A 25,323-nucleotide genomic window follows, 5' to 3' on the forward strand; every position below is an offset into this window, starting at 1 on the left:
ATGTTAGTTAGAGTCTGATGGTGGCACCTTGCATGGTAGCATGGTATGTAATATACTGATGATTGTAAGTCGCTTTGGATAAAAGCGTCTGCTAAATGACTGTAATGTAATGTAACAATGACAATGACAATAAACCAAGGCAATCTGGTTACAAGTGCCACTCCATTAGGAGCGTGGAGGGCATTTGACGGTCATCAAATCTAGCTGGTATAATCCCCCCGTCATGTCAAAGTCATCATGTTATCTACTGTGTCAACAGCAAGAATTATACTTTTCTGCCAGTCTGATAATGTAATTTCCTCCGTCTTATCTCCCATGCTTTCAGTCTAATTGAGCCTGCAGCATAACTGTGCTTTAAATGTAGATTTCCAATACCACGCCGTACTTTTTCATTATCTGTTCAATGGACAGGCCTATTAAATATACAGCACTGAAAGCTTGTGGGATTATGATCTAATATTTAGAATTGAATGAAAGCCAGTAAGTTAAATTATTTCAGAATGTTACCGATACCTGAAATCTGAATGCACAACATTTTGATGTTGGACGATCAGGCTAACTTTAAATTGTTAATTTTAAATGAATTAACAGTAGAGTGCTGGATGGGGCAATTAGTGCACATCATCTCCAAACCGATGCAGAATTTTACACAAAAGACAGTGCAGTCAGCTGTCAAGATTTAAGAGGCTCAAGATTTCAGATCACTTAATTTCCAATAAGCCGATTCAGAAATGTATATTGAAAGAGGCCGACTTATTCAAGACTCAATGGATCATTTCAAGCTGGCATTGTGCCGAACGCCCTCAGCAACAGCCTCTCTAAACAGGATTTAATCCATATGAGCGAGCACAGTGTGATGCTTGAAAGGATGCAATAGCGCTAAGCAATTTCAATCCCAGATAGGGGGAGGAATGTCAATGTGCTACATTCCCCTTGCTCCTGCTTTTACCCCTCCAAATATCAAGTGTCGCTCTGAGGTTAATTTGCGGAGACAGACCAGGATGCCACCAAGGCCAGATCAAATTGAATCGTGAAAAGTGTGCCAATTGGAATTTGCCTTTGATATCCTTAGAATTTGGTTGAATGTGAATATCTATTCTAAACAGTTTGGTAACACAACTAGTCTTCTCTGCCTCCGTCCATCGATGGGAAATGCACTGCTAGAGTATTAAACAGGCCCTATTGTGCTATTTTCTGGGTGCATATTCTTATCTCAAATTACAGTCACAACATGTTTACATGCGTTAATGCTCATAATCCGTCTTGTTTTTCTCATCCTGGCTGTCCTGCAGCACCTCTTCTCACCCTCTCTTTGAAATGCTCCGTTGTAGCGCTTGCTCCTCCCTCCAGAAAGTAAAGTCTGCTCTGATTGGTCAGCTAGCCCGCTCTGTTGTGATTGGTCAACGTTTCACATTTCAAAAACTCTTCCTCCGGAGCTTCAGCTCCGTCTCTCTCTTTTGTTGTTTGAGGGCCAAACTAGCTGGAAGGAGCTTTACGTGACATCCGTAACATTGTGACCTCATAAAGTTACGGAAGTGAAGGAGAGAATTAAATCGAGCCGTTTCAGACAGCTCAGGAACTTCTGAGGCGGAGGGTAACTCCTTTTAGGCGTGTACTTTGGTTTTACACTCTACGGACCATTTACATGTAAAAAAATATATAAGACACCAAAGAAGAGGGAATAGTGGAAAAGCATAATAGGGCCACTTTAAACCTTTTTTTCCCAGCATTGCCAACACATCCAGTACATTCTGTGAACAATATCTCTTCACATTTCCCTCGCAGAGAAGCCTACAGATAACCATCGCCCAGGTGAGCTCTTGCGAGTGTAGAACTCATCAGTTCATCACTTCATTGGCTCACAAAGCGCTGCGAGGACACATTTTCTGGACAGAATCATGTTTTGTGTTTTTGAATTGTTTACATTATACATGCATATTGTGTTTCAGATCTATTGAAATGGCTTTCAGTGAATAAACTGTAAGGTTGTACATGTCAGATTCATTCCAGGGGTTGTTTGTGCAATTCCGTCCTTATACGCCTATAGGTTATAATCATCGTACCATTTAACTGTGAGCGGCTCTGCCTCAATGGTTACAGTATGTAAGTCTATAACTGGGTAGTAAATAACTTTTATAGGCTTTTTGCCCGTTCCGTTTTGACAATGTCCTCACAATGAAAAGCCAGCTTAATGCACCTAAAGCCCTGCTGCCTCACTGCAAATCAACTGAATCTCTTTATATATGAATACCCACCCACACACCCACACCCACACACACCCACACCCACACACCCACACACACACCTGCTATATTTTGCTGGTTGAAGAGGCATCATAAAAGCCTGCTCGGTCACCATGCTGCATTCAAATGAAAAAGCACTTTTTGATTTCTTCTTTTTTTATTGTTGTTCGGCAATTTCACTCTCACATGCAATATCCGAGCAAACGTGGATCGAGGCAGAGTAGAGAGCTCTGGAAATAGGTCTTTGTTTTACATCTAAAATCTGCCAACTATGACATTTGAGTATCAGCTAATTTTGAATAACATGAACAAATGTTGTTATGATTGAATATATCCCATTATTCTCTTTGTGCAGCAAACTTAGCACAACCAACCACGTTTATGATAAATTAATAGAAACAACCATATCATAGAATCGTTTATTGTTGGTGTCTGTTGTTTTTGACAAGTAGAGTGGGTAAATGAGGTGGTGAGGAGTCAAGAGGTGACAAAACACCAATATTGAGCCTCTGCAAAGACAAATATAAGCTGAGGTGATATTTGTTCTGATTGTGGGCAGCGCCAGGTGGGGTCAACCACACACATATCTGCTATTGGTTAAGGCTGCAACTTTGACCGTCAAAACTCACCGAAGTGGAACTCCAAGCTACGCGAAGATGCCAATTTGCTTTGCCATCGGAAGCGAATGTTTATTCGCTTCTGATTAAACATTAAATCAGGCATTGGGACGATTAGCACAGGATGTGTGACTGACACTTTTAAACAGCCCATTTGTGTAGACGGTGCTGCTAGTATGCAGGTTCTTTTAACGGATTGTCTGTCAGCATAGACACACATTTACATTTAAACAGGATGTGAGGCCTATCAAAAAAGTGTGGTTTAGACTGGCACACAAGGCCAAATTGAGTGACTACACTTGAAACATAAGATCACCCTCCATTGTGTTTCAGTCATTCATGCAGCTCTTCTTCCCATGGCTGTCTTCTAGTGTGATGGCAGGTTATGTGACTGGCCACCGCAGCGTGACGTTTTCTTTCTTCTTTGTGGCTTCCCTTGTGAGCCCCCCTGTCGCAGCCTAAACACTCTACCCATATAAATGGGAGGACTGTTTTTTTTGCCGTAACGCCTAATGTCGATTGAATTCAGCCAAAGAACGGAAGTGAACGGAAAGCAAATATTCACCAAAGTTTGACCGTGCCCCAAGTCTGATGTTGTCAACAAGCTATTGATTTTGGAACAGTAGAAAAACCACAAGTAGAATATATTGTAAGTTTACTTACAAAAGTAAAAGCACCAGTTATGTAATTCTGTCCATCTGTTTTTGATTCATCAAGAATATTGAGACCCAATGAAGGCATCTCCAGGTGATAAATACTTCTTTAATTAAGAACACTAAATGTGGCCTTCGTTCTCAGAATGGATTCCCATGAGGTCCTCACCTTAGCTGTCCCATGTGAACGATCAAATAAAGACTTTGACATTGATATGCAGCTGATTTGAATGAACAATAATATGGATTTATTAAGTGTAAGATCCAGCTGTGAGACCCAGTGTAGCCGGGGAATGTTAATAAGTGCAGCTGGTAGAGCTTCAGAGTGGAATAACACGGGTGTGTTTTCCTTCTGTGCAAAGAGTCTGAGTGCCGGACATCTGCACTTCTTTCTTTGTGAGTCGTATTACAGCTAATGACAAATAAAAGTATCGGCATCACTCGCACCAATAATCACAATGACAGCAGCGGCAACCAAAAGGAATTAGCCTAACTCATTAAAGGAGGTGTGAGCAAAGCCCCCACAACCTAATGAATGTATTAAATGCACTATAAACATTATTGTCCTCATCATCTCCACCTCCCATTTAATGCTGACGGTGTGACCTTTATCAAAAGAGGGAACGCTATAGTGTGTCTCAGTCACTTCTGTTTGCAGATTGTTTTGGAGTACTGTGTTTGTGTGTGTGTGTGTGTGTGTGTGTGTGTGTGTGTGTGTGTGTGTGTGTGTGTGTGTGTGTGTGTGTGTGTGTGTGTGTGTGTGGCAGCGGGTAACAATCTCATTGCAGAGCTTAATCTTTATCTGGTCCAGCCCTGGCACCTGCAGCAAGCTGGAAAAAAATAGATAAAGTCAGCCTCCCCTAACTTTTTATGAGCTATGAAAGAAAAACAAACCTTGTGCAGACAGAGTCGCAGTGTGAGAGTAGATGTGACACATTTGCCCCGAACATTTCATCCGAGAGTCAGCTGTTAAGAAAGTATATGAGGCAGCCCCTGAAATGGAGACAGGAGCTGGTTCGTGGGTCCCATGAGGATTTTCTGTTGTTTGCTCTGAGTACAGTTTGGTTGCCTGTGATGTATTGTAATGCTTTTTTGATAGCAGAATTTTCGAGACTGCTGTAGGCTGCTTGTCTGTGTGTGTTTATCTGCTTTCTCCAAATGAAGGGCCGTTGTATTCAGAGGACCGATCGCCACTTTTTGCAACGCTTTACAACACATTTAAACTTTCTTTTGTGCGCAGCAAAGCACCCAGTCAAATTGAGCTGTTGCATTAATGGGCAGCTTCTCCTTGCTCAAGGGCACCTCGGCAGTGGCCTGGAAGAAAACAGGCATCTCTCCAGCTACGAGTCCACACTATTTGCTTGATCCCTGGGGGGATCCCAGCCAACTGTATTTAATCCTCTGTATCTGTATTTTACACATGGCCAAAAAAGCAGTTCACATTCTTGTCGTCTAATAGTGAGACTGTTATTATTCCGAACAGAAAATGCTTGAAACACATCACATGAACCCAGCGGGGGGAATGTGACAGAAACTTAAAAATAGTGCTATTATTCACTCCTGATACCTGTGTGTCAAAACAGGAAGCTTTGCTGTCAGTCAGCTGTGTGAGTGGGCCAAGATTATGTTTGGAGAAAAGTACAGCTGTCCCCATGCTGCAGTCCCAGTGCACCCAAACTAAACATTCACAACACCGACCCAACTGACGTCATACAATTTGTTTTCAATTGGATCCTAAAAAATGTAGCTAGCTGTCAGGAAGTTGACGTAAAGCTGGCAGAGGAGGAGTTTACCAAGAACCCTGGGTGAGCGGGATAATTTGTCATCTGAAGTAACAGATATTTAAGCACCATATTTCATGTATTAATTGATGAATGCCCTGTGAACCTTCAGGTTGATGTATCTGGAGATTAAAAAAAGAGGGTCGCCTGGCTCTGTTGGATCCAGTTCCTCATTAGCGGAGATGACCAGTGGGGAATACATCATGTCAGCAAACAGCTCTTTTAGTGACTTGTCTAAACGCCTTCTTTGCTCCTCCACACTTTCCAAGAAACATCCGTCTTCAGACCGACTGTTTACATCAGGAGAGAGAGTGCGCTTTCCACCAGACTAATCTGTGACCTTGCTCGACTGAAGTGACACGAAACAAGCAGAAAGCATAAAGACATGGAGTGCAGTGAGAGAAAAAAGGAATCACTGCGGCACAGCGTGAACAGGCTTTAAAACAGTGACGTTAATCGGCTCCTGTCTGGTTTGTTTTCCTTGTTTGCCAATGTGTGATCTGATGATCTAAACCTGGAATCCACCGGCTTGTTTTGTTGAACTAACTGGGGTTGGCCAATGTCTGTAAGACTTTTTGTTCTTTGCCTGAATATGCCTCTGTTTAAACAGATTCTTTGTTGATTGAAATAAGGTGAGAATTATAAATGACTTAGATTGGATAAATAGTTAAAATCAGTTTCTCTACCCTTCGCTAAGCTGCTATCAAAAAAAAAAATCGAGACCCTCAATTGCCATTGCAAACCCTAAATGTAATTTCTTGAATCACATTACATGTAAAGAAACATCTGGTCTTTTTCCTAAACAACATAAAGGTTACATTAGTTCACGTATTGTAAGACTGACTTTCTGTTTAAATCTTGCATGCCAGCCAACAATTCTTCTCTCTGTTATCACAGTTTAAATACAATATACTGTGTGTGAAAACAAGATTCTGGTTAAATTTCAGGTTTTGACTTTCAGTTTGCGTATGTCTATGTTCAGGGCGAGTAATGATATACACAGTGATATCGTGTTTTATTTTGGATGTGCGGTGGATCGCACAAAGGTTTGATACCTTTCCAGCTCCAAATACTTCTCTGAGTTTGATTAAACAAGCCACCAAGGATGTTTCTAAGAACAATGGCTGCCTTTCTTTCACACTGTTGTTTCAGGGTCAACAGGACATTCCTCACAGTTCACAGACCGGCACACAAGTTACCCACAGAGCGGAGTTGGTCTACTGTTAAATCCAGAGAAAAAACCGCAGCAGATACGCACTTCACACCACTGGGTTTCAGTTCCGCGGCAGAGACAAATGATGTATAATTGAACGCGTTTAAAGGCCATCGAAGAAAATGTAAACGAAAGGAAAACTCTCAACTTGGGAAATAAATGCAACGCCGCGCAGCAAACCAGCACCTAAGGGACTGTGAGGGGATTTTGTTGTTTATCTCACAGAAGAGGAGGAAATGGGGGACATAATTACAAGATGCATCTTGCACATATTACTGAGAGGGAAATGAAGATGCTACTGCTTGTTAAATATTGTTTTAAGATGTGAGCGATTGCTCAGCAAAGCAGAGAGTTTGTGATGCTTTTTATCTAATTTAAATTGTGCTAAAGAAAGACGATATTAGCTGAGAGTGCATTGAACACAAACTATGTCTTAACTTTTTCACCATCTGCATTACATGACTTGAGCAACTAATAAGAGTCAGGTTCACTTTCAGGGATAATTTTTGAACTTGCAATAAGGACTAGCTTTCTCTGTGTGAAACACTGTGCTCTCAACACAGCGTGAAAAAAAACTATGCTAACACTCTTTCACTGAAATACAGCTCACATTACAAGAGCAGCAGAGGGCATAATAAAAAGGCACAAACCAGCTCTCACCATTCCAGAATACATTATCTAACTCTTATATACATTATCTAACCAAATAGTACATTTTAAAATGTACTATTTGTTAAAATGTAATTTTGTTTATTTATGTTTTTATGTAATTCCATAACAACTTTATCTTAAAGCACATTACCGTTTATTAAAATGAATACAATTTATTGTGGTTGTTCACAAGTCAGATTGACATGACAGTATATGGATTAAATGAGGTTGAGACATAAAAAAAGGCAAACCTGATTTATTTCTACCTTTCACAAAAAAACAAAAAAACATCAACAACAACAACAACAACAACAACAACAACAGGAAAACCCTATCTGTTTTCCACTGCAGCCATAAAAGGCTTCCTCCCAGGGGGATATGACCGTCCAAAAGCTAAAACATCAGGGCACTGCCCTTCCACTCCTAAATGCCATCCAAGCTCAGCAGTGCTGAACCTTCTCAAGCCATGCAGAACTTGAACCACTTTCACTCCTTTTTTATGCTGCTGAAAGGCTTATCAGCAAGGGAATTATAGCAGAAATTATTTTTTTATTTTTAAGATAGAATTTGGGAAGCCTTCCCGTGGAATAACACACTCTGGTAGCTGGTGAGCCTATCGCAAAGTGCCCAAGCAAAAAAAGATTTCAGGCCTGGCCGCCTGCCAAACCAACAGACAATAAAGCGCTTCATGCTTCACAAGGCCAACAGAAATTGGGCTATTGGTGAGAATCTATCCCAATGCAGCAGAGGCACCTTATATACAGTATGCTAGTCAACATTCCACAAAGACAGGAGGCCCCATGTGAGACACACAGGTTTCCTCTCCATCTGCTTTGAAAAATGTCTGCCTATCAGTGACTCTTATCAGTCTGTGACCTTCCATTTTTAGTGTGTAGATTCTATGCAGACGTGAAATGGTGTAATGGTAGAAATGGAGTAAGCGTGATGGGGCCTGGAATCTGGGTTTTATTTCAGACCCATTCAGCGTGACGGTGACAAGTATCTGCTGTGATCTCTTAGCAGCTACAAACCTTACGAATAGAAGCACCATCTGGGAGCCATTGCAGTTAAAGTATAGCAGAAAGTCGAGTCTCATCTAGTATAATTCACAATATTTCATGTTTCGCGGATAGTATCCCTCCCCCTGTTGAGACGGATTTCATGCATTTGGCGAACATGTGTCGGTTTGAGATGTGCTAATTGAGTTTCGGCAGTCCGACCGCTTTCAAATGCGATAAAAACCAGAATGAAACCTTCTGGTCATCTGCGCTTTCCCTGCCTGCCTCGCCCCAACCAGATGCGCACACTATGAAGGCGCCGATCTGGGAAACATTTCAGGAATTTCCTCTGTGTGCTCTCTCATGTGACAGTGAACCGTTTATCATGAAATAAAAGGTGTTCAGGCGCTCTGACAAATAAGCTTTTTCGTCTTTCATAGCTTGACACTGAACAATATTTGAGCCAATGACAGACAGCTGCATATGCGCGTTTGGCACATTTCTACCTGACAATCACACGTCTCTACATTGTAGTTAGAAAGCTTTCATCCCTGCTTTTGTCGCTTCATATAGCTCAATGTGAGATACACGGTCTGCTGTTTTGAAAAGCCATAATATCTTACACTGATACAGTTGTCAGAAACCAGTACAGAAACCACTTAAAAATCAGAATTTCCCAGTAGAACTACTATTCCCCCTCAAACTAAACGTCAACATAAGTCTTAACAAACGTTCCATTGTGACTTCTCTATTCTCTGCTGTGGCTTCGCTGAGCTTCACTGCATTTTTATCAAATGTAATGAATAGCGTGCTGACATGTTTGTGAAACACATGAATGAAAGTCATGAAAGCAAAACTTATCTCCACAGATCCTGCTATATTCTTTTGTTCCTCATGGGGTCTAAACAATTCGTTTGTTGCCAACGACATGGCTTTTGTAGTTAAATGATGAATTATTGAACAGCTGTGGAACAATATATCAGTTATATATTTGATAGCATAAAATGGGCTATTATCCTGGCCTTTACACTTTAAAAGAGGTTGAATGTTTGGTTCGTGGAACAGTGATTTAACGACCGGGGAGCAGAATATAATATGCTCACAATGGGTTTATGGCTACTTTATGATAACTACTGCATTGCCTTTGCATTCATTCTACAAATAGGTATGATTAAAAGACACATTTGACATTATTTACTTTTTATTTGAGCATTTAACTTACTCCCTTCTCTATGGCTGCTGGTCTAACCAACTGGGGCCATTTGAGTTTGCCACTTTATGATGGCTTTGTTCAATCTTTTGCATAATGAAAAAGAAGAAAAAATATTTAGGAGGACCTGACAAATCTGGATCTCACTCAGTAAACAAGATTTATACAAGCTGTTTATCACAGTTCAAGGATATTTTGAAATGACAGGGTATGTAGACTGTAGTTAAGAAGGTCGCTGCTGAGTCTTTGCAAAGCACAGTGGATGTGTTTGTAATCGGACACATAGTAAAACTCAATAGCATCATGTACGCTATAGAATATGATGATCCGGTCTAAGACAGCCCAAAAACATAAGTTTACATGAACAACTCTCTCCCAAGAACAAAACCTGAGTGCTAAAACTCAAATGTTTGATGTCATCAAGTTTAAAGTGTGGAACTGCTCTATAGACAATGAATTGGGAGAGATGACACAGACAGCAACCAGGGGAATGTTCTGAGTATATAGGAACATTTTCTTTACAACTTTTTACAACTTAAAACTAACAACGCCACTATAGAATAAAGCTCATTTGGGTAAAGAAGAAAACAAACATTCAGTTTCCCATTCTTTGTCTTTTGAGCAACTCCAGATTTTAAACTTGATGAAATTGCAGGTTTGAGACTGACGTCTCTGGTTTGTGGCCTTGAGAGAGAGTAGATCATTTTCAAAAATATGGATTTAACATTCTCCGTGCATGGAAATAAAATATTTCAATCTCTCATTTTGGGGGTGTTCCCCTTTAAGTAAATACTCAACATGTGGATTCAATCTGGAGGCATATGAAGAGCTTTATTTCCAATATATATATATATATATATATATATATATATATATATATATAAATAACTTGATGTTCATTACCAAGAATCCATTTCAGTATTTCAAAACCGTTTATTCACATTGAAGTTAATGTCATACATAGGGTGAAGGGTTAAAAAAGAATAATAGCAGGCCTTGGAATCAAACTATATAAGAGAAAGAAGTCCTAGCAAATAAAAAATGAGGTTAGCATTCTTTATAGCTACTTCCGCTAATTTAGCTGTAGCGCAGTGGACCGAATGCATATTTTGGAAAATGATTTCTTGTATGTTTTTCAGTGGGGAATCTGGGAAATTATGAAGGTTTGTCCAAAGTCGGTCAAATGTTAATCTTGATCAAATACAGCAGGACAGAGCTGGTTATCTGGATAGAGTTGCTGGTGTCCAATAAGGAAAATAATTCAAGTTTTTATGCTGAACCTACATTTATTTGGCCTAGACTACATAAAATTGTTTTTAATTATTAATGATGGAGCTCAATTTATGCCAAGGTGGCATTGTAGTGAAAACTGTGAATGTAATTGAGACATACAAATAAGCTTGAAGTAAGACACGGTCCTGGCAACCTGCCCAATAATCACTGAACTTGGTATGCTCAGCCTTTTCCTGTGAAAAGGAGCACAGTATCTACAGTATCATAAAAAGCAGTGTCAACCACAGTTTTACACCACCAAGTGAGGTGAGTCATTAGCAGCTTAAAGTTCATATGCAGGAGCAGTAAATGAAAAAACAAGGTTGCTTTCACTTCGAAATGTGCTCCACCTCAGTATAATCTTCTTGGAAAACTATATCAAAAAGCCGTTTTTCACATCATGGGGATTTATAAAAATACAACGTTTACATATGACTTTAGTAACATTGCTGACACTTGCTTCCCAGGAGATTAAGAAAAATGTGCAGGTGGAGAATAAGCTTTTCTTCCTGCATTGCCAACATTACAATCAACCAGGAGCTCAGAGTGCAGGGATCAGAGTGCCGTTTGTTGCGTATTCCTGTGATCTGATGAGACTGAAGACTGCTAGGGTGAAGAGAAAGGAGATGATGCAAAGAGGACGCCTTTCAAGCAAGTACAGAGGGATGAAGTATGGGGGGGTGTGGGTGCTATGAATATTCCTTATTAAATCTATCACAGTTGATTGAAGTACCGCCTCCTATAGGCTCTGTGTCTAGTCATCGCTGCAAGTGATTGCCATTACATTGCAATCGCAGATTTTTTTCAGATGTGGTGTCATTTAATTTCTGTCGTTGCTTGTCATCTTGATTTGTTTTGGTTTCTTAGCAATTAGATGCTTTTCACAAAAAAACCCTTCAAACTAATATGTTTTTGCCTTTTTTTTCTGTGTTTCTGCACATACAAATGGCGTAAACACATCAAGCTGTAAAGCAGTTTTCCCTTTTTTTGTGGAATCTAGATTCCTGACCCCAAAATATGCACAGCACGCCACCCCCTTGTGACATGCACTCCAAAAAAAGCTGTTTTAAAAATATCGCAACCTCGCTGTGCACAAATCTGCCCTGATCATCCTCAACACCCATCAGATGACCAGCGCTGCACCAGAGAGACAGAGTTACCACCATATGCCAGCGCCTAGTTTGAGACGCCGTGTGAGAGCCAACCAGTCCTGTGTCACACTGAGTTTGTTGGAAAGTTGTTTTCTTCTCCTCCCTTGAGAAAATATTTTCAAGCTCTGCATAATTGCTAATTTAGCCAAAATATTGCTATTTCAGACCGACAGGGGTGTCACGGTCTACACATCATCTACAGCAATAAAAAATCATTTACAAGGATCAGTGCTTTGGTAAAAAAAAAAAAAAATAGGCCATATGAATTGATGAATGGTGCCGTTACGCTTGTCAAATTGATTAGGATGACATGATATTCCATATAGCTACATGGTCTGCACGAAGTGACCCACATCTTCAAAGGGCAACTGTTTCCATCGTGAAATGTAGATGCACTTTGAATGTCAGGAAGGACAGGGTCACATTTAGCAACATGAATTTAAGTCTTTATATTAACATCAATAGGACGAACCTATGTTTTAGCAATGTACAGTCAAGCAGAGGTACAGTATACCTGAACATCCATGTGGAAAGTATGCACAGTGTGAGAGCTTTAGTGGGTTAAATGACAATACTGTCATGTTCTTAGAACTAGCTTAAACTAAATTGTGTTTGTCCTCCGAAGCTCAAACTGTGCTCCCCAGTTAAAGTGTTATTCCAAACTAATTTGGAATAACACTGAAAAAAAGGTGGCTTTTAAAAGTCTGCTCCTTCACGGAGAGCAGAGTCCTAATGAAAATGTCTTGGGTTGTTATAAAAACCTATGACTGAAAACCTGCAGCTGATCTCATTTGCATATAAGACTTGGTAAATCAGATGCATGGCTGAAGTGTGTGGACTCAGGTAATTCCTGCCTTGAGGCATTTCTCTTAAAATGCACCAGCCTCTGAAACGTCTCTTTTTGCAAAATAAATGCTAAGTGCAGGCCCCAGGTTCCTTTCTGCACAAACAAGAGCAACACAGTGATGAAGCAAAGAATGTCGTGCAGTCAACTATGAAGCCGGAAAAGCCTAAATTACACTGGAAAAAGTAAACAAAGGGAAATAAACAGGAAACTTATCGCAGTGTTCAGGTAGATCAATGAAGTACAAGGCGTTGCATGTTCCGCAGTGCTGTGTGCATTCTCTACCTGTTTTTCTCTTTCAGTTCCTGCTACTGCGACTTTGTATCACTTTGAGGAGTTTCGGGGTAATTCCAACTTCATTGTTTTTCCACAGCTGAATAAGGTGACGGACTGGTGTGCAGAGAAATGATCAGAATCCAGGGGCTCTGTCTACATTGGTTTACGGGGGGGAAATGGGAGGTAGCAGCCTGCAGAATCCATTCTTTTCTCCACATGCCTCTACTTCACCCCTGTCCAACTTAATACACATATAACAGCACTAACCAAGTTCTGTCAACATTCTTCCCATCGAAGAGTGTTAAAGCCAGACAAGCAAGTGCTCTTCCTCTCTTTTATTTTATAACCTGACTAAAACTTCTATAATATAAAGAAATGTGTATTCTTACCAAGCGTCTTCTTTCCTCTTCAACAGTGGTCAACAGCTGGGAGAACTCTTTGAATGACTGGGCTGAAATACAAAAGAAACATCATTCATACCATAGTAAATGTGAAATACTGCAGGTTTGGTCAATAAATGCATCAGCGTGTATGATGCAAGCCTGCACAATATGTTCACATTTTAAAGGGAGTGCACGGTGATGCACTGTGTTGTTATATTCAAATGATGAAACATTTTAACACAGTGGCTCAGTCGTTAAAACATCAGATGTCCCTGGCACCCCACAAGCACTGTAGCATGGTGCTAAAAATGTTTATTTACACTGCAGCTTCGGAGCGTTGGTTGCAGCACATTTTAGAACCCAATAAAATCATGCAGCTGTCCAATTTAAAACCAGGACTTGCGGTAAAAAACGACACTTCAAATTGAATGGAACCTACTGATTGCGTCTCTTTATTTTCTTCCCCCTGCCAGGCTTTACAATATTCTGTCACCATGCAGAAGTGACTGATGTGGCCGAGATGTGTTCACGCCATCTGGGCTGTACAGTACTTCAGTGGCTTATATTATGTTCTGAGGGGCCAGATGAATGCTGCGTATTGAGACTTATCTGCCGGAGAATTGTGCCCTGATAGCTTCACACCTTCATTAAATGGAGGGCCAGATACAGTGTGGCCTCTGTTGGTCGGCCTCTGTTGGTCGGCCCCTGTGTCAGCCCGTGTCTCCACATGTCCGGCCATTTAACGGCGGCCGAGCTGCCTCGCTTGCCAAACACTGTAACATCATTATCGGCCGAGACGGCCTGGCACGGGGAGCCATGCATCATCTTAGACATTTCGGTCCATTTACACACCAAAGCTTTTAAAAAGACCAGGGAGCAATGATTTTGTGCCGGTGATCCTGCAGGCAGGCTGGCCTCCTATTAACGCCACTAGCTCCTTTATCAACAGCACAAACCTCTCAGGGGGTAAAGGGCACAGCTGGAGCCGTTGATGGGACAAGATTAGACTCAGAAGAAAGGAAATGGGAGTCAAAGTGAGGTTACGGCTTGCATATCATTCACTGGTAAATGGAGGGAAGGCAGTAGAACTGATGAATCACTGAAGGAAATACCACCTCAAGATAAATAATAAAAAAATATAGACATACATTTACTGTACATGTACAGCCTTTTCTGCACATTATAGGATTTTTCTTGAGATCAATTTCATGGATTTCATGCCTTTCTGCTTGATATTTAACTTTTTAGATCTATACCACATCCTACTCTTGGAGACTAAAGGATTGACCTTCTGAGAGAAGGGCATGTAACTTTTCTAAAAATCTAAATTTCTATAGCCACATCAATCTTTTGGCCCCATTGATTCCTGGATAACTGGCGAGGAATGTGAATGTCACTGCAGGAAGTCGTGGAGCGAAATCAATAAAAGGTCAGGTGAACACATCTGGCAGCGCCGTACAGGAGCTCGCTGTTGTGTGGGGAAGTTGGGAGCATCAAAGTGATCTGTACCAATACTGCATCAAGATCACGGCTGGCATTCACGCAAGGGTCCAGCTATGTCAGACAGACAGCTCACTGTCATTGATGACTAGATTGATTGTTTCTTTTTTTTGCCTCAAACAGTAATCACGGCCTTCTCTTTGAGATGATGAGAGAACACAGCAGTGTAGCTTTGAGTGTGAGGAGATCATTTCTCTTTATTGAATTTCTCTACAATTTCTTGCCCCGTGATTGCGCTAAGTGTGTTATTCTTGCATGTAAGCAATAAGTTTGTGTGCTGTGAATGCAATCATCTAAAGATATTGCAGAATATTACTTGGTGTTTAGTGTTGTTTCACACTTTCAATTACATTTTTGTGCCAATGTTGCATCCGCAGCATGCTTTATTCAAGTCCTCCCAAGTGAATTTAAGGTGTCTGTGCTACACAGTCAACAAAATGCTTCCAAACAGATGGGCATGTCTCTGTTGTTAGAGCCACAGGCACAGCCAAACCACTGGCTTCTAATTGTGCCAGGGGTTTGCACTGTAAATACTGAGCCGGTCCATCTACAGAACAGGTGGGCAGCTAAAATATCCACAGTTCAACGTGAGAGCGACGGCGCTCTTGATCGAGGGCCGGGGACGGGATGCGTTGTCTCAAATTAAAGCGTGCTTGATTCTAATGAGGCTTGGATTTGGGAGTGGATTTTTCCAATAAGCATAATTGGTCTGCTGCACCCCCCTGTCCATCATCCAGCCTCTTCAGCTTAGGGAGGAAAGAAGGAAAGCAGGACTATTCATTACGCATTCAGATGAACATTACAGTCGATATCCAGTCTCGCCCTCACAGATGGACAGTAATTCAGCATTCTCCAGCGCCGCGGAGCTAAGGACTCAAGCTGGGGATAATGAGCAGTGCAAAAAAAAAAAAAAAAAAAAAAAAAAAAAAAGAAGAGGGAGAGGAGTCCAGACTGGGAGTCCTGCCCATTAGAGCCAAAGAGGCCCTCTGCACAGCTGCTTTCATATTCCTGTTGGAGGCTAGGAGGCTCGCACCTCCATTAATCTCTGACACTGATCACAATTAGTCCCTATGATCTTGCATAGGCTTGAAAAGATACAAGGGAAGCATTACGAGCAAATCAATAGTATCAATTATGCATGCATCACAGACAACTTTAAGATCTATACACAATAGCCAAATCCCATTCCAAGAATTTGCAGTAGTATGCTTGATGTCTGAAAACAGCTCCCAATGTCTGATAAAGCTCTGTCTTTTTTCCATTTACTTCTTTTACTGATATTAAACTGCTCAAATATAATAACGGCATATCATGAGCACTTGGTCCGTAGCCAGAGGACATTAGCTCTTGAGATACCTGTCAGCACTACAGCCAATGGCGTTCAAGTATCTCCTAAGAGAATCCTTATGGAAGTGAAAGACAGGGTTCTGGTTGAGGTGACAATCTGACTAATTGGGAAGAGCAGAGAGGGAGGAAGATAAAAGACGGGGAAAAAAAGAGGGACCAGTCCTTCTGGCCAAACTGAGCTTACCAATGTTCACCTCGTCATCCGTCTCTGCATCCCCAATGCACTCAAACTGGAACTCCTGCAGGGACTGGGAGAACTTCTGGACGGCAGCAGAAAGATCTGGAAAGTCAAGAGGGTTTTGAGCGTCACAATAAAACATTGCACAAATGAATCACTGAAGATGTGGATCAAAAGTGGCAGCAGGGTGTTTAGGAAAAGAAAGTAGAACATCCAGGCTCAATATTACAATAACTACAGCAACAACATAGTGAAACTTAAGAAGAGTATTGGCTTGACAACTCCAGGGAGCAGCAGAGCGAAATAATGCACTTCTATGATCTGCTGACTGTCCAATTCCATGCCCAATGACATTCATACAACAGGAGTTCTGTGAGTCGCTGCAATATCTTTTAAATTTACTTTATTGCTTGTCCATTGATCATAATGCTGACATCTGAGCCCAGTTGAGCTGATACAGTACACAGAGGATTAAAAACTTTTGGATACTCTCTTTGCTTGATATACAACCATAATTTATTGCCCTCCAGGATTTAAGTTGTGATAAAGTGTCAACTTTTTTGCATTCCAGCTTTTGAGTGAGTCCTGCTTTTATCTAAACATTCGCTGGTGATGTCAGTGGAAAGAATTGATATCTCTTCGCTCTAAGTATTTTCCCCAATAGTAAATTTGCATTTGACAGTTAACTTTTAATGACTTTAAATAACACTAGATAATTAAAGAGCAGCACAGGAGAAGAAGCTAATTAAAGGTGCAAATCAGTCCACGTAAATTCACAAAGCCTCAATGTGGTGAACAGGAAAGAAATCACAGCACCATAGTTGCTGAATGTATTCAAATACCACCCAACATCAGAAAGAGAATCAATTCAAGCTGTTAAATGTAAAACAGGTTCTATACAAAGCTCAACCTCTGCTTTCATCCTGGGGTTGGATCCCTGGGAGTTAAAGTTGACTTCTCTTGCAGAGTTTATAGTTTTGTTCCTTTGATTTATCAACAATAAGTCAGAATTGACCAAGATCACCTGTTCAGTGTTTGTAGTTGTGGTTGTATGCCTCTGCTAACCTGTCAAGTTGCAGTTTACATCCATGTCTGTCCAAAATGTTATCACTTCATCATTATGACATTTTTGTGAAATTGTCATAATAAGTATATGACTTCTTGAGTTGTGGCCTAAATCTCATTATGTGAGGTCACAGTGACTTTGACCACCAAAATCTGATCAGTTTATCATTGTTAGTGCAAAATTTTGGACGAACAACCCCAAATGCGCTTGCATTAAAAAACAAAAAGATAATGAGCTGGTTTTCATTTCCTGAACCCTGACCACCCACTGAGAAAAAAAAAACCCGCTTCACTTCTCTATTATCTACGGACTTAAAAACGACAAACAGTAAATGTCAGGCACCTCACCGTGACCAATATTTACATTTTTTCTCAGATTAAACATCGTCTAATTGAGATAACTACTCTTTTTCTTTCATATAGATGAGTTGAAACGCTAATTGTCTCTCTTTTTCAAACATTTTTCGAAAGTTTATGTGGAGTATCAAAAACTTAAACTCCCCAATTAGCCAACATCAAGGCATAACTGCTGATTTCCAGGGTTTAAGAGTTCACCTCTCTGAAATAACTCTGTGTATAGGCTCAACTAAAGTCGAAAATAAGTTTGAGGGGGAACTGGAGGGTGGGCCCTACACTTGTGAGTGAACGTCGTGGGGTGGAACTCGGTATCAGCGGTAACCGCCGTTTGAGCACAGCACAGAGCGGCGGCCGTGAGCTACATGCACTAACATGCACTAACATGCACTAACATGCACTACAAGGCCGTCCAGTCTATGTCAACAAAGAACAGATAAGCTCAAATAACCACAAACACAGTGGAAGAGCGACTTCATTCTCTGCTCAGGTAGACATTAGTCTCTTATCTTAACATAGCTAATAGTTGTTTGCTGCTGTATTAATGCTCTGGATACTGAATCTAGCACCTTTTAAATAGGACTCATAAATGTGACAATCATGTTGACAGCCAATGATCTGGATCTGATTTACAAAAGAATCAAACATGTTGGGGTGAAAAGCAATTCAGCTGCTTTCTAACCCGAGAGGCGAAGTAACTGCCGTGCTGACCCGTGAATAGCTGACCCAGTGCATAAATCACTTCTGATTTTATTTTATTTTTTTATTATGCAACTGATTTCAATTTGTTTCATACCTCGTTTACATAAAGGTGAGTGTGTGGGTCTGCTGTGGCAGCGCTGTAAGTATGTTCTTGCTTAGGTGAAGGTAACCTATGTTTACAAGTACTTTAAAAAGAGTGGGTTGGAGCTTCAGCACATAATGGAGGCTTTTAACATTTCACAAATCAGCGGAATTTATAATTAAACGCAAAAGGGAGGTTCTGAAATGCTCTGACATTTTAGTTTTGAGCCCACACGGCTTGATATGTACACATTTGTCTCACATCCAGTGCCTCATTAATTGCTCTTCTCCTTTTCTCTTTTCTCACCGACAGTTATGGCTTCATTTATATAAAAAAACTTAAAAGATTCCTGCCTGCAAAGTAAGAAAATTCACACAGTAATATACCCTGCATATTGCATACTGTTTGTAACTGTAATTACTGTATGGATATACAGTCACAGAGGCTTTTCATCCTCTGTATGTGCTTCATATCTTGATATTATACATGTAAGAGCCGATGCTTGAGCTCCTTCAGGAAGGAGTGTGACATTCTGTCAAAATAAAAGCAGTTATGTTATTGGTAGTACCCAACCAAACATTAGATTTGTTTAACTAATAAAAATTGAGTATCCATAATTACTGATAATCTGTATTACCTGCAATAAATGACGGCTGAAAGTTAAAAGGTATAAAATGACAATCCTTCAAATTTCCAGTGTCTTGTCTAAGTCCATAATGGATTTGGTGGTGAAACCTATACGGCTCCTACTGTGACAACAACAGTTTATCTAACAGGCATCCCGGAGTACAAACCGGCCTTAAAAGCCCACAGAAATCAATGCTCTCATCTCCACAGGAACATAAATTGCTTGTAAAGCCTGATGAAAAAGAATCATGTGAGAATTGTCAGTGGGTATCTTTTTTCTTTACCAAAGAGTAAGCATTGTTATATTGTATCTCAGTGTATTTTAATCACTGCTTGGAACAGAATAACAAGATTTACTCAATGAGACCACAGATTGAAAGGCTCTTAAAGACATCTGCACCATATTGAATGAGCGCGTCTGACCACTTGTAAACGTTGTCTGCCCTGAGTGGAACTTTTTCCACAAGAAGTATTGTGCCAGTCATGTGGTCCTATCATTCCTGCTTTGACTCATAGGCTGCTGATTTGAAATCAATAGCTTGCTGCAGTTGTCTGGATATGCTCGCGGGGCCATCAATAATGGATGATCTTTTAGCTGTGACGTTCAGGCGGGCCAAAACCTCAGAAAACAAAGCTATTGTTACAGTCAACTGAATGAGTTGGATAGCCACCAAAAATCCAAGGGATCTAGTAAACCTTAAAAACATATAATAAAATCAACATGATCGTCTGGTCTTTGCTTTCTTTGTGATAATTCTTAAGTAACAGTAGCCAATATCAAGTCTGGCTATGTTTGCATAGCACAGCAGTATCTCAAACCGTTGATTACCAGACGTTCAAATCTAGTGAACTGATCTTGTTTACTTATTCTTCAATCAGATAGTTCCTGATTTAAATCAAATGTATTTTGATTTAGCCATTTTGTATACTTTCCCCACAGACTAGAAACATTTTGAGGAACTCATTGCGTCTAAATTTAGTTCCAGGGACATTTTACCCCCCAAAAAAGGCCCTTGTCTGGGCAGTGGCATGAGGTAGATAAAACCGGACCTGGTGCATGCTGGTAACTATTTGTGAAGTACACACACTGTGGGCTGCTGACTGTTCATAAAGAAGCTAAAGGAACCTTTAGAGAGCTTAACTACCTTCTCCTACTGTTCTTTTCGCTCTGGTGTTTTCTTACTGACACTTGCTCAGCTTGTCAGTCTAGATCAGTCAGATTTTGTGCCTAAACTAACCACCATTTTTATTTTTTGTGTATATATATATATATATATATATATAGCAGAGTATACATTATGGCACTATATTAATATAACAAGAGTTCTTCTTTGAACAAATACATATTTCTGAAATTACAATCAAAAAGTAACCTGATGAAGGTCTACGTACCGAGACGTTGTGACTGAATATACCTATATGCAAGTGAAGAAGACAGTGTGTGGGAGTTTTTTTGTTCTGAAATTACAATCTGAAACACTCGCAAGGTCGCTCTGCTGATTCAACTCGTGACCCTCTTCATTCATAAAACAGCATTTCTCTTTGTTTAATTACAGTAAAAGTACAGTCAGGCTATGTCTCTGCTTCCCGACTCTTAAAGAGTCGAGCCAAGAGACTGAAGAAGGAGAGAGAGACAGTGCTGCAGTGCTGTGAATACGATTTCATAAAGTTGTTTTTTTTATGTTTCAGGACCATCAACCACGCTACAGATTATTTACTGTGGTGACTGACGCTCTTAGATTAATTTTCCTCCTTTGCATTTCATTCATTACATCCAGTGTGCATCAGTAAACACTACACAGCAGTAAATGTCATCCCATCTAGACAAACCTAAGGTTTCAAGAGTTTTTTTTTAGATGACAGTCTTGGTGCAAAGACAACCTTTAACATTTGAGCTTAATGTTTGGCTCCATTTGTTACGTGAAAAACATTTTATTGCAGAAAAAGAAACATTCATATGGTTTCTGCTATTGTACTTGGTGGTACATGCTGAGCACTGTATCACTTCAACAAAAGGAAAATATTGATCATTTTAGCATTTAGCATTAGCATTCCACAGCTACAGCTCCCATTGGGCTGTGACAGCTGCTGGAGCAGAAGTGGGACAGAACTTTGGATCTCTATTGCTGAATAACAAAAGACTACAGGACCCACAAGCGTTGGCTAGTTTATTGACTCGCTTCACTTGGAGTAGCAAGAAAACTGATGAACTAAGATAATGTGCATTATCAACACGCTCAGTCAAGCGCACTGTTTTTTGCTGCAGCATCCTGTGGTTGCATGCTGCTTGCTTTTGCCGTCTTTATATTATGTTTTTGGAAGGAAGAGAGAGAAAACAGAGCTTGTTGTGCCTGTTGAATACATATATTAACAGTTTAATAACTTTATAAATATCTATCTAATGTTGGTTTCCTTTTGCATCTTCACTTTAAATGAACGCGCCTAAACAGTCTAAATAAGTACTGTGTATGATTTGAGACGTAGCGTACACCAGCACAGCTTAAGGAAATAGGTTGCCTGAATGATGAGGCTGTCTTACACCCTGTTGATGCTGTACCTCAATTTGAACATATGCCTGAGTAAATATGTACCGTATTTTAATTAGAGCAACGCTCAAGAAGGACCTTGCACAAATTTTTTTTGTGTTTATTTTCTATCCATATGCATAATTTATGAAATTTGGGAACCACCACAAATTATTTTGGCCCTCTGCTCGTTAGTGGTTACTGCTGAAAGTATTGCTCAAGCAGTTAAAAAGAAACCGACTCAGTTTAAATGATCACAAGACCGGGCAGCAAAGATAAATTGGAACGGAATCGGTATAAAGGAAGATAAATGAACAGCTTATTTATTTTTTAACCTTAGGCAAGCAGTAAAGGACCGATCAGTGTGACACACTGCAGTTTGTGGAAATAATGCAGGAAAAGACCCTCTGCTGCCAGAGGACTGTTTGGTCACTTTAAATGTTCAAATGCTAACTGTTGGTATTCTGCATCTACTGATGAATTAAGTTTTTGTTCATCAGCTTTTTAACTGAGCAAATCCGTTTATAGTAAACTAAATGACAAGGCAACTGCATGCTCAAAAACTCCAGTTTTTGTGTTTACGGTGCTCTGTGCAGGCGTGTCATGCCATAAGTGGCTTTATAACAAGAATTTGAGTTAATAACACCTCACAGGTGACGTTGATGTAATACAGGGACGTACAGCAGTGGGCCAGAAATGCTTCCACTGGTGAGGAAACTGAGAAATAAGGAATAAAAGACAGAAAAAAAGAGGCATCTTCATTCGGGTGTAGAGACTTTGCAGATATTTCATCTTACTCCTCTACATCTCTTCTGACAGAGGCAGGAAATTTGGTGCACTCCACTTTGAGCGTGTGTGGTGAAAAAGAGCTGTTCTGTGCAGGGGAGCAATAAAAGGAGAGAAGCGCCTCTTTGATAAGGTCTGAATCTGAAGAAGGTATTTACCACATGAAGTGCAACGCTGAAGAAAGAAAAGAAAGAGCTATTGAAGCACGAGTAACAGAGGCAAAGAGAAAACTATTTTAGAAATCTCGACTCATTAACACATCGCCTTAAAAATAGTGCTTTCTATTTGTATTACAATCAGTAAACGTTTTATCTCAAGCTGCATGCGGTTTTGAACACATATTTGACTTTCACTAATGATTCTTCACACAGCGGGCATGCACAAAGAGGAATCACAAAGAACAGTAGTTATGGTGAACCGTCCTCCTATGCAGGTCTTAATTCAGAGAGCAGGATGCTGACCACCCAGCCAAGAGGGGACTGGATGGAGCAGCTCCTCCTTTGGTGTCCGGTGTGAGAGATGTGAGAGAGAGAGAGGACTATGGCTGTCATTCACCATGCAGCAGAGCCCCCCTGGGTACACCCTTTATCTCGTCGCCGGGGCAACCGCAGAGGCTACTACCAAATTCCATCTGCTGACAACCCCTGACAGCACTGCAGGGGAGTCTGCAGTTTTCTGGCAAACAGCTGTAGCGCACAAATGCTTCGATCAGGACAATGGTTCTAATTTAAGGACGGGCATTAATTCAGCAACAGCCGTTCAGATTTTCACAGTTTGACTTCCACAGACAATGCTAGTGCAGCTGTGAGATTTCATGTTACATTTGTATAAATATTTGTCATACAGGTAAGATTAAACAATTGTACACAAATTCTTTACTCTTGAACATTTTAGAAGGGCACTCCAAATACAAAGGGGGTCAAATTAACAGCATTTTGCTTTTAATTGCTTCATGTTTCAACACAACGTGAGAAAATGTCTTCAAGGACTACGAGGGCATTGGTCATATAAACTGCTTAACAAACATATAAATAGTGTGAACAAATCACAGAAAAACTGCACCAACAAAGAGCAGACAAGAAGCCTAAAATAGACCAACAGTGATGTGACAAATGCAGAAACAGTAGTTGTGTTTCCATTTAATTGTCAAGCGAGTTTTCAGTGAACTTTAGAAATGTCGCAAAATTGCGGATAAGTCGCTTTTCCATCAACTGGTTTGAAGCAATAAATCTCAATTGAAACATAGTTTGGTCTGAAGTTGGCACTAGAGCTAGGCTTGAACGGCTAAACTCAGCCAGTAAACAGAGTAGAAGAAGTAGAGATTGCGAACTGGAAACAAAAGAAATAGAGAAAAAAATGGAGAGAGGTCTTCAGGATTTTTTTTTTTTTTTTTCTTTCACGTGAGCTAATATTGGGCATGTTTCATGTTGTCTTGAAACAAAGAAAATATAAATATATATTTGGGACGATGCTGAAAGTGGAAACAGCTGATCAGTCATGCGTTAGATAATGTTCGTTTGGTGATTCCACATCTCATTTAGTGCATTCACTCCTCTTCAACAATGGGGAAAATTTTTTAAAATGTCTTTGAACAACTGAAGAAGTTTCATCAAATTTATAGTTTCTGTAGAGCTTTGCGAATGCGACACATCAAAATGCACATGAAAAATGTGAGCCTAGTACCTCCAAAATCGTTTTTTATAAGGTTTTCAGGCTATTTTTCTAGACAAACATTACAGACAAACACTTTGCCTGCAAGTACTTTAAATGTAAAGTATTTCAAAAATGTCCTGTTGGCTGGTACATGTTTAGGCATGCTGGGATGTCAGTGTGCTGCACCTCCAGCACTTCTGTGTTGTGAGACGGATATACTCATCACAGCACTAATCACTGAGCAGCATCCCTGTTGTGCTTTCTCACCTGAAAATATTCTTAGAGGTTTTAATGAAGTGCTTTAACACAAATTAGCAGGTAAAAGCTTTTTAAAAAGCCGGCTGAAATGTGTTCCATTACCAAGTAACTTCAGCTTTGGCTAAGTAGCAACATCTTCTCCTGAAATGACTCAGAATGAGTTCAAGGTATACACATATTTGTCTTTTACCGAGTCACAAATGCACTTCTTTTGTGTTCGCCCATCGTAGTGAGAAACACGTCGTCTCGTCAGCGAGACACTGCTGATTTCAGATGAGACTCTCTTCAAAGGGGAACGCCTCTATGCACCCAGCTTAATGAGAGACCAGGAGATCTCTTTGATGCAACATAGGGTGCATTGTGCCACTTTGATTCCGATCGGAGGGATTGTAACGGGGGGTACAGCCCCGTTGCACCTGCTTACTGTACCATTCGCTTGTCAGTCGCCCAGCAGGTGGGACGGAGAAAAGCTTGTTGAAGGGGGGGGGGTGGGGGTGGGGGCATACCGAGCGTTTCCCACCTTCGACCTGAAACAAAACCTTATCTAATAAATGCACACTCGCTGCAGTAGAAGTAGGAAGCCACTTTAATTAGCAGTTGGTCAACCTGCTAACCAATTGTTAAGTACCAGAAAACTCTCGGCTGCAGAAAAACATGAAGGGAAGAGATTAGAGAACATAGTCTCTGTAGTGCAGTGATGCGGACTGCATAAACAGCATGTCCTGCTATTAAAATACCAGTTGGTGATGCTATTAAAACAGTTTTCACATCACTGATTTCCAAAGCAAGAGAGGAAGTTTGGGTTGGTGTGACGACATGTTAGGGAACTTAACTCCTTTTTTCGAGGCATGACACCGAAGTAAACTATGTCTCTGGGTATTTTGATGGAATAAACATAAACAGGAATCCATAATGACTGTTTGTGGGCTGACTATTGGCTACTAAAGTCACTTA

The 25,323-nt window shown here is 40.4% G+C and overlaps 1 protein-coding gene across 2 annotated transcripts in view; it reads right to left on the reverse strand.

The window, feature by feature from the left end:
* The window catches only part of LOC129095824 (rho GTPase-activating protein 42), a 57,859-nt gene that overhangs the window by 24,353 nt on the left and 8,183 nt on the right, over window positions 1-25,323 (reverse strand). For both annotated transcript variants that reach the window (XM_054604409.1, XM_054604401.1), the window contains exons 2-3: window positions 16,324-16,419; window positions 13,299-13,360 (exon numbers count right to left, since the gene is read on the reverse strand). In XM_054604409.1, the coding sequence (XP_054460384.1) occupies window positions 13,299-13,360; window positions 16,324-16,419 (158 nt within the window). The remainder of the gene's footprint in view (window positions 1-13,298; window positions 13,361-16,323; window positions 16,420-25,323) is intronic.

Source organism: Anoplopoma fimbria, chromosome 1, assembly GCF_027596085.1.
Source record: "Anoplopoma fimbria isolate UVic2021 breed Golden Eagle Sablefish chromosome 1, Afim_UVic_2022, whole genome shotgun sequence".
In the NCBI taxonomy this organism is placed as follows: Eukaryota; Metazoa; Chordata; class Actinopteri; order Perciformes; family Anoplopomatidae; genus Anoplopoma; species Anoplopoma fimbria.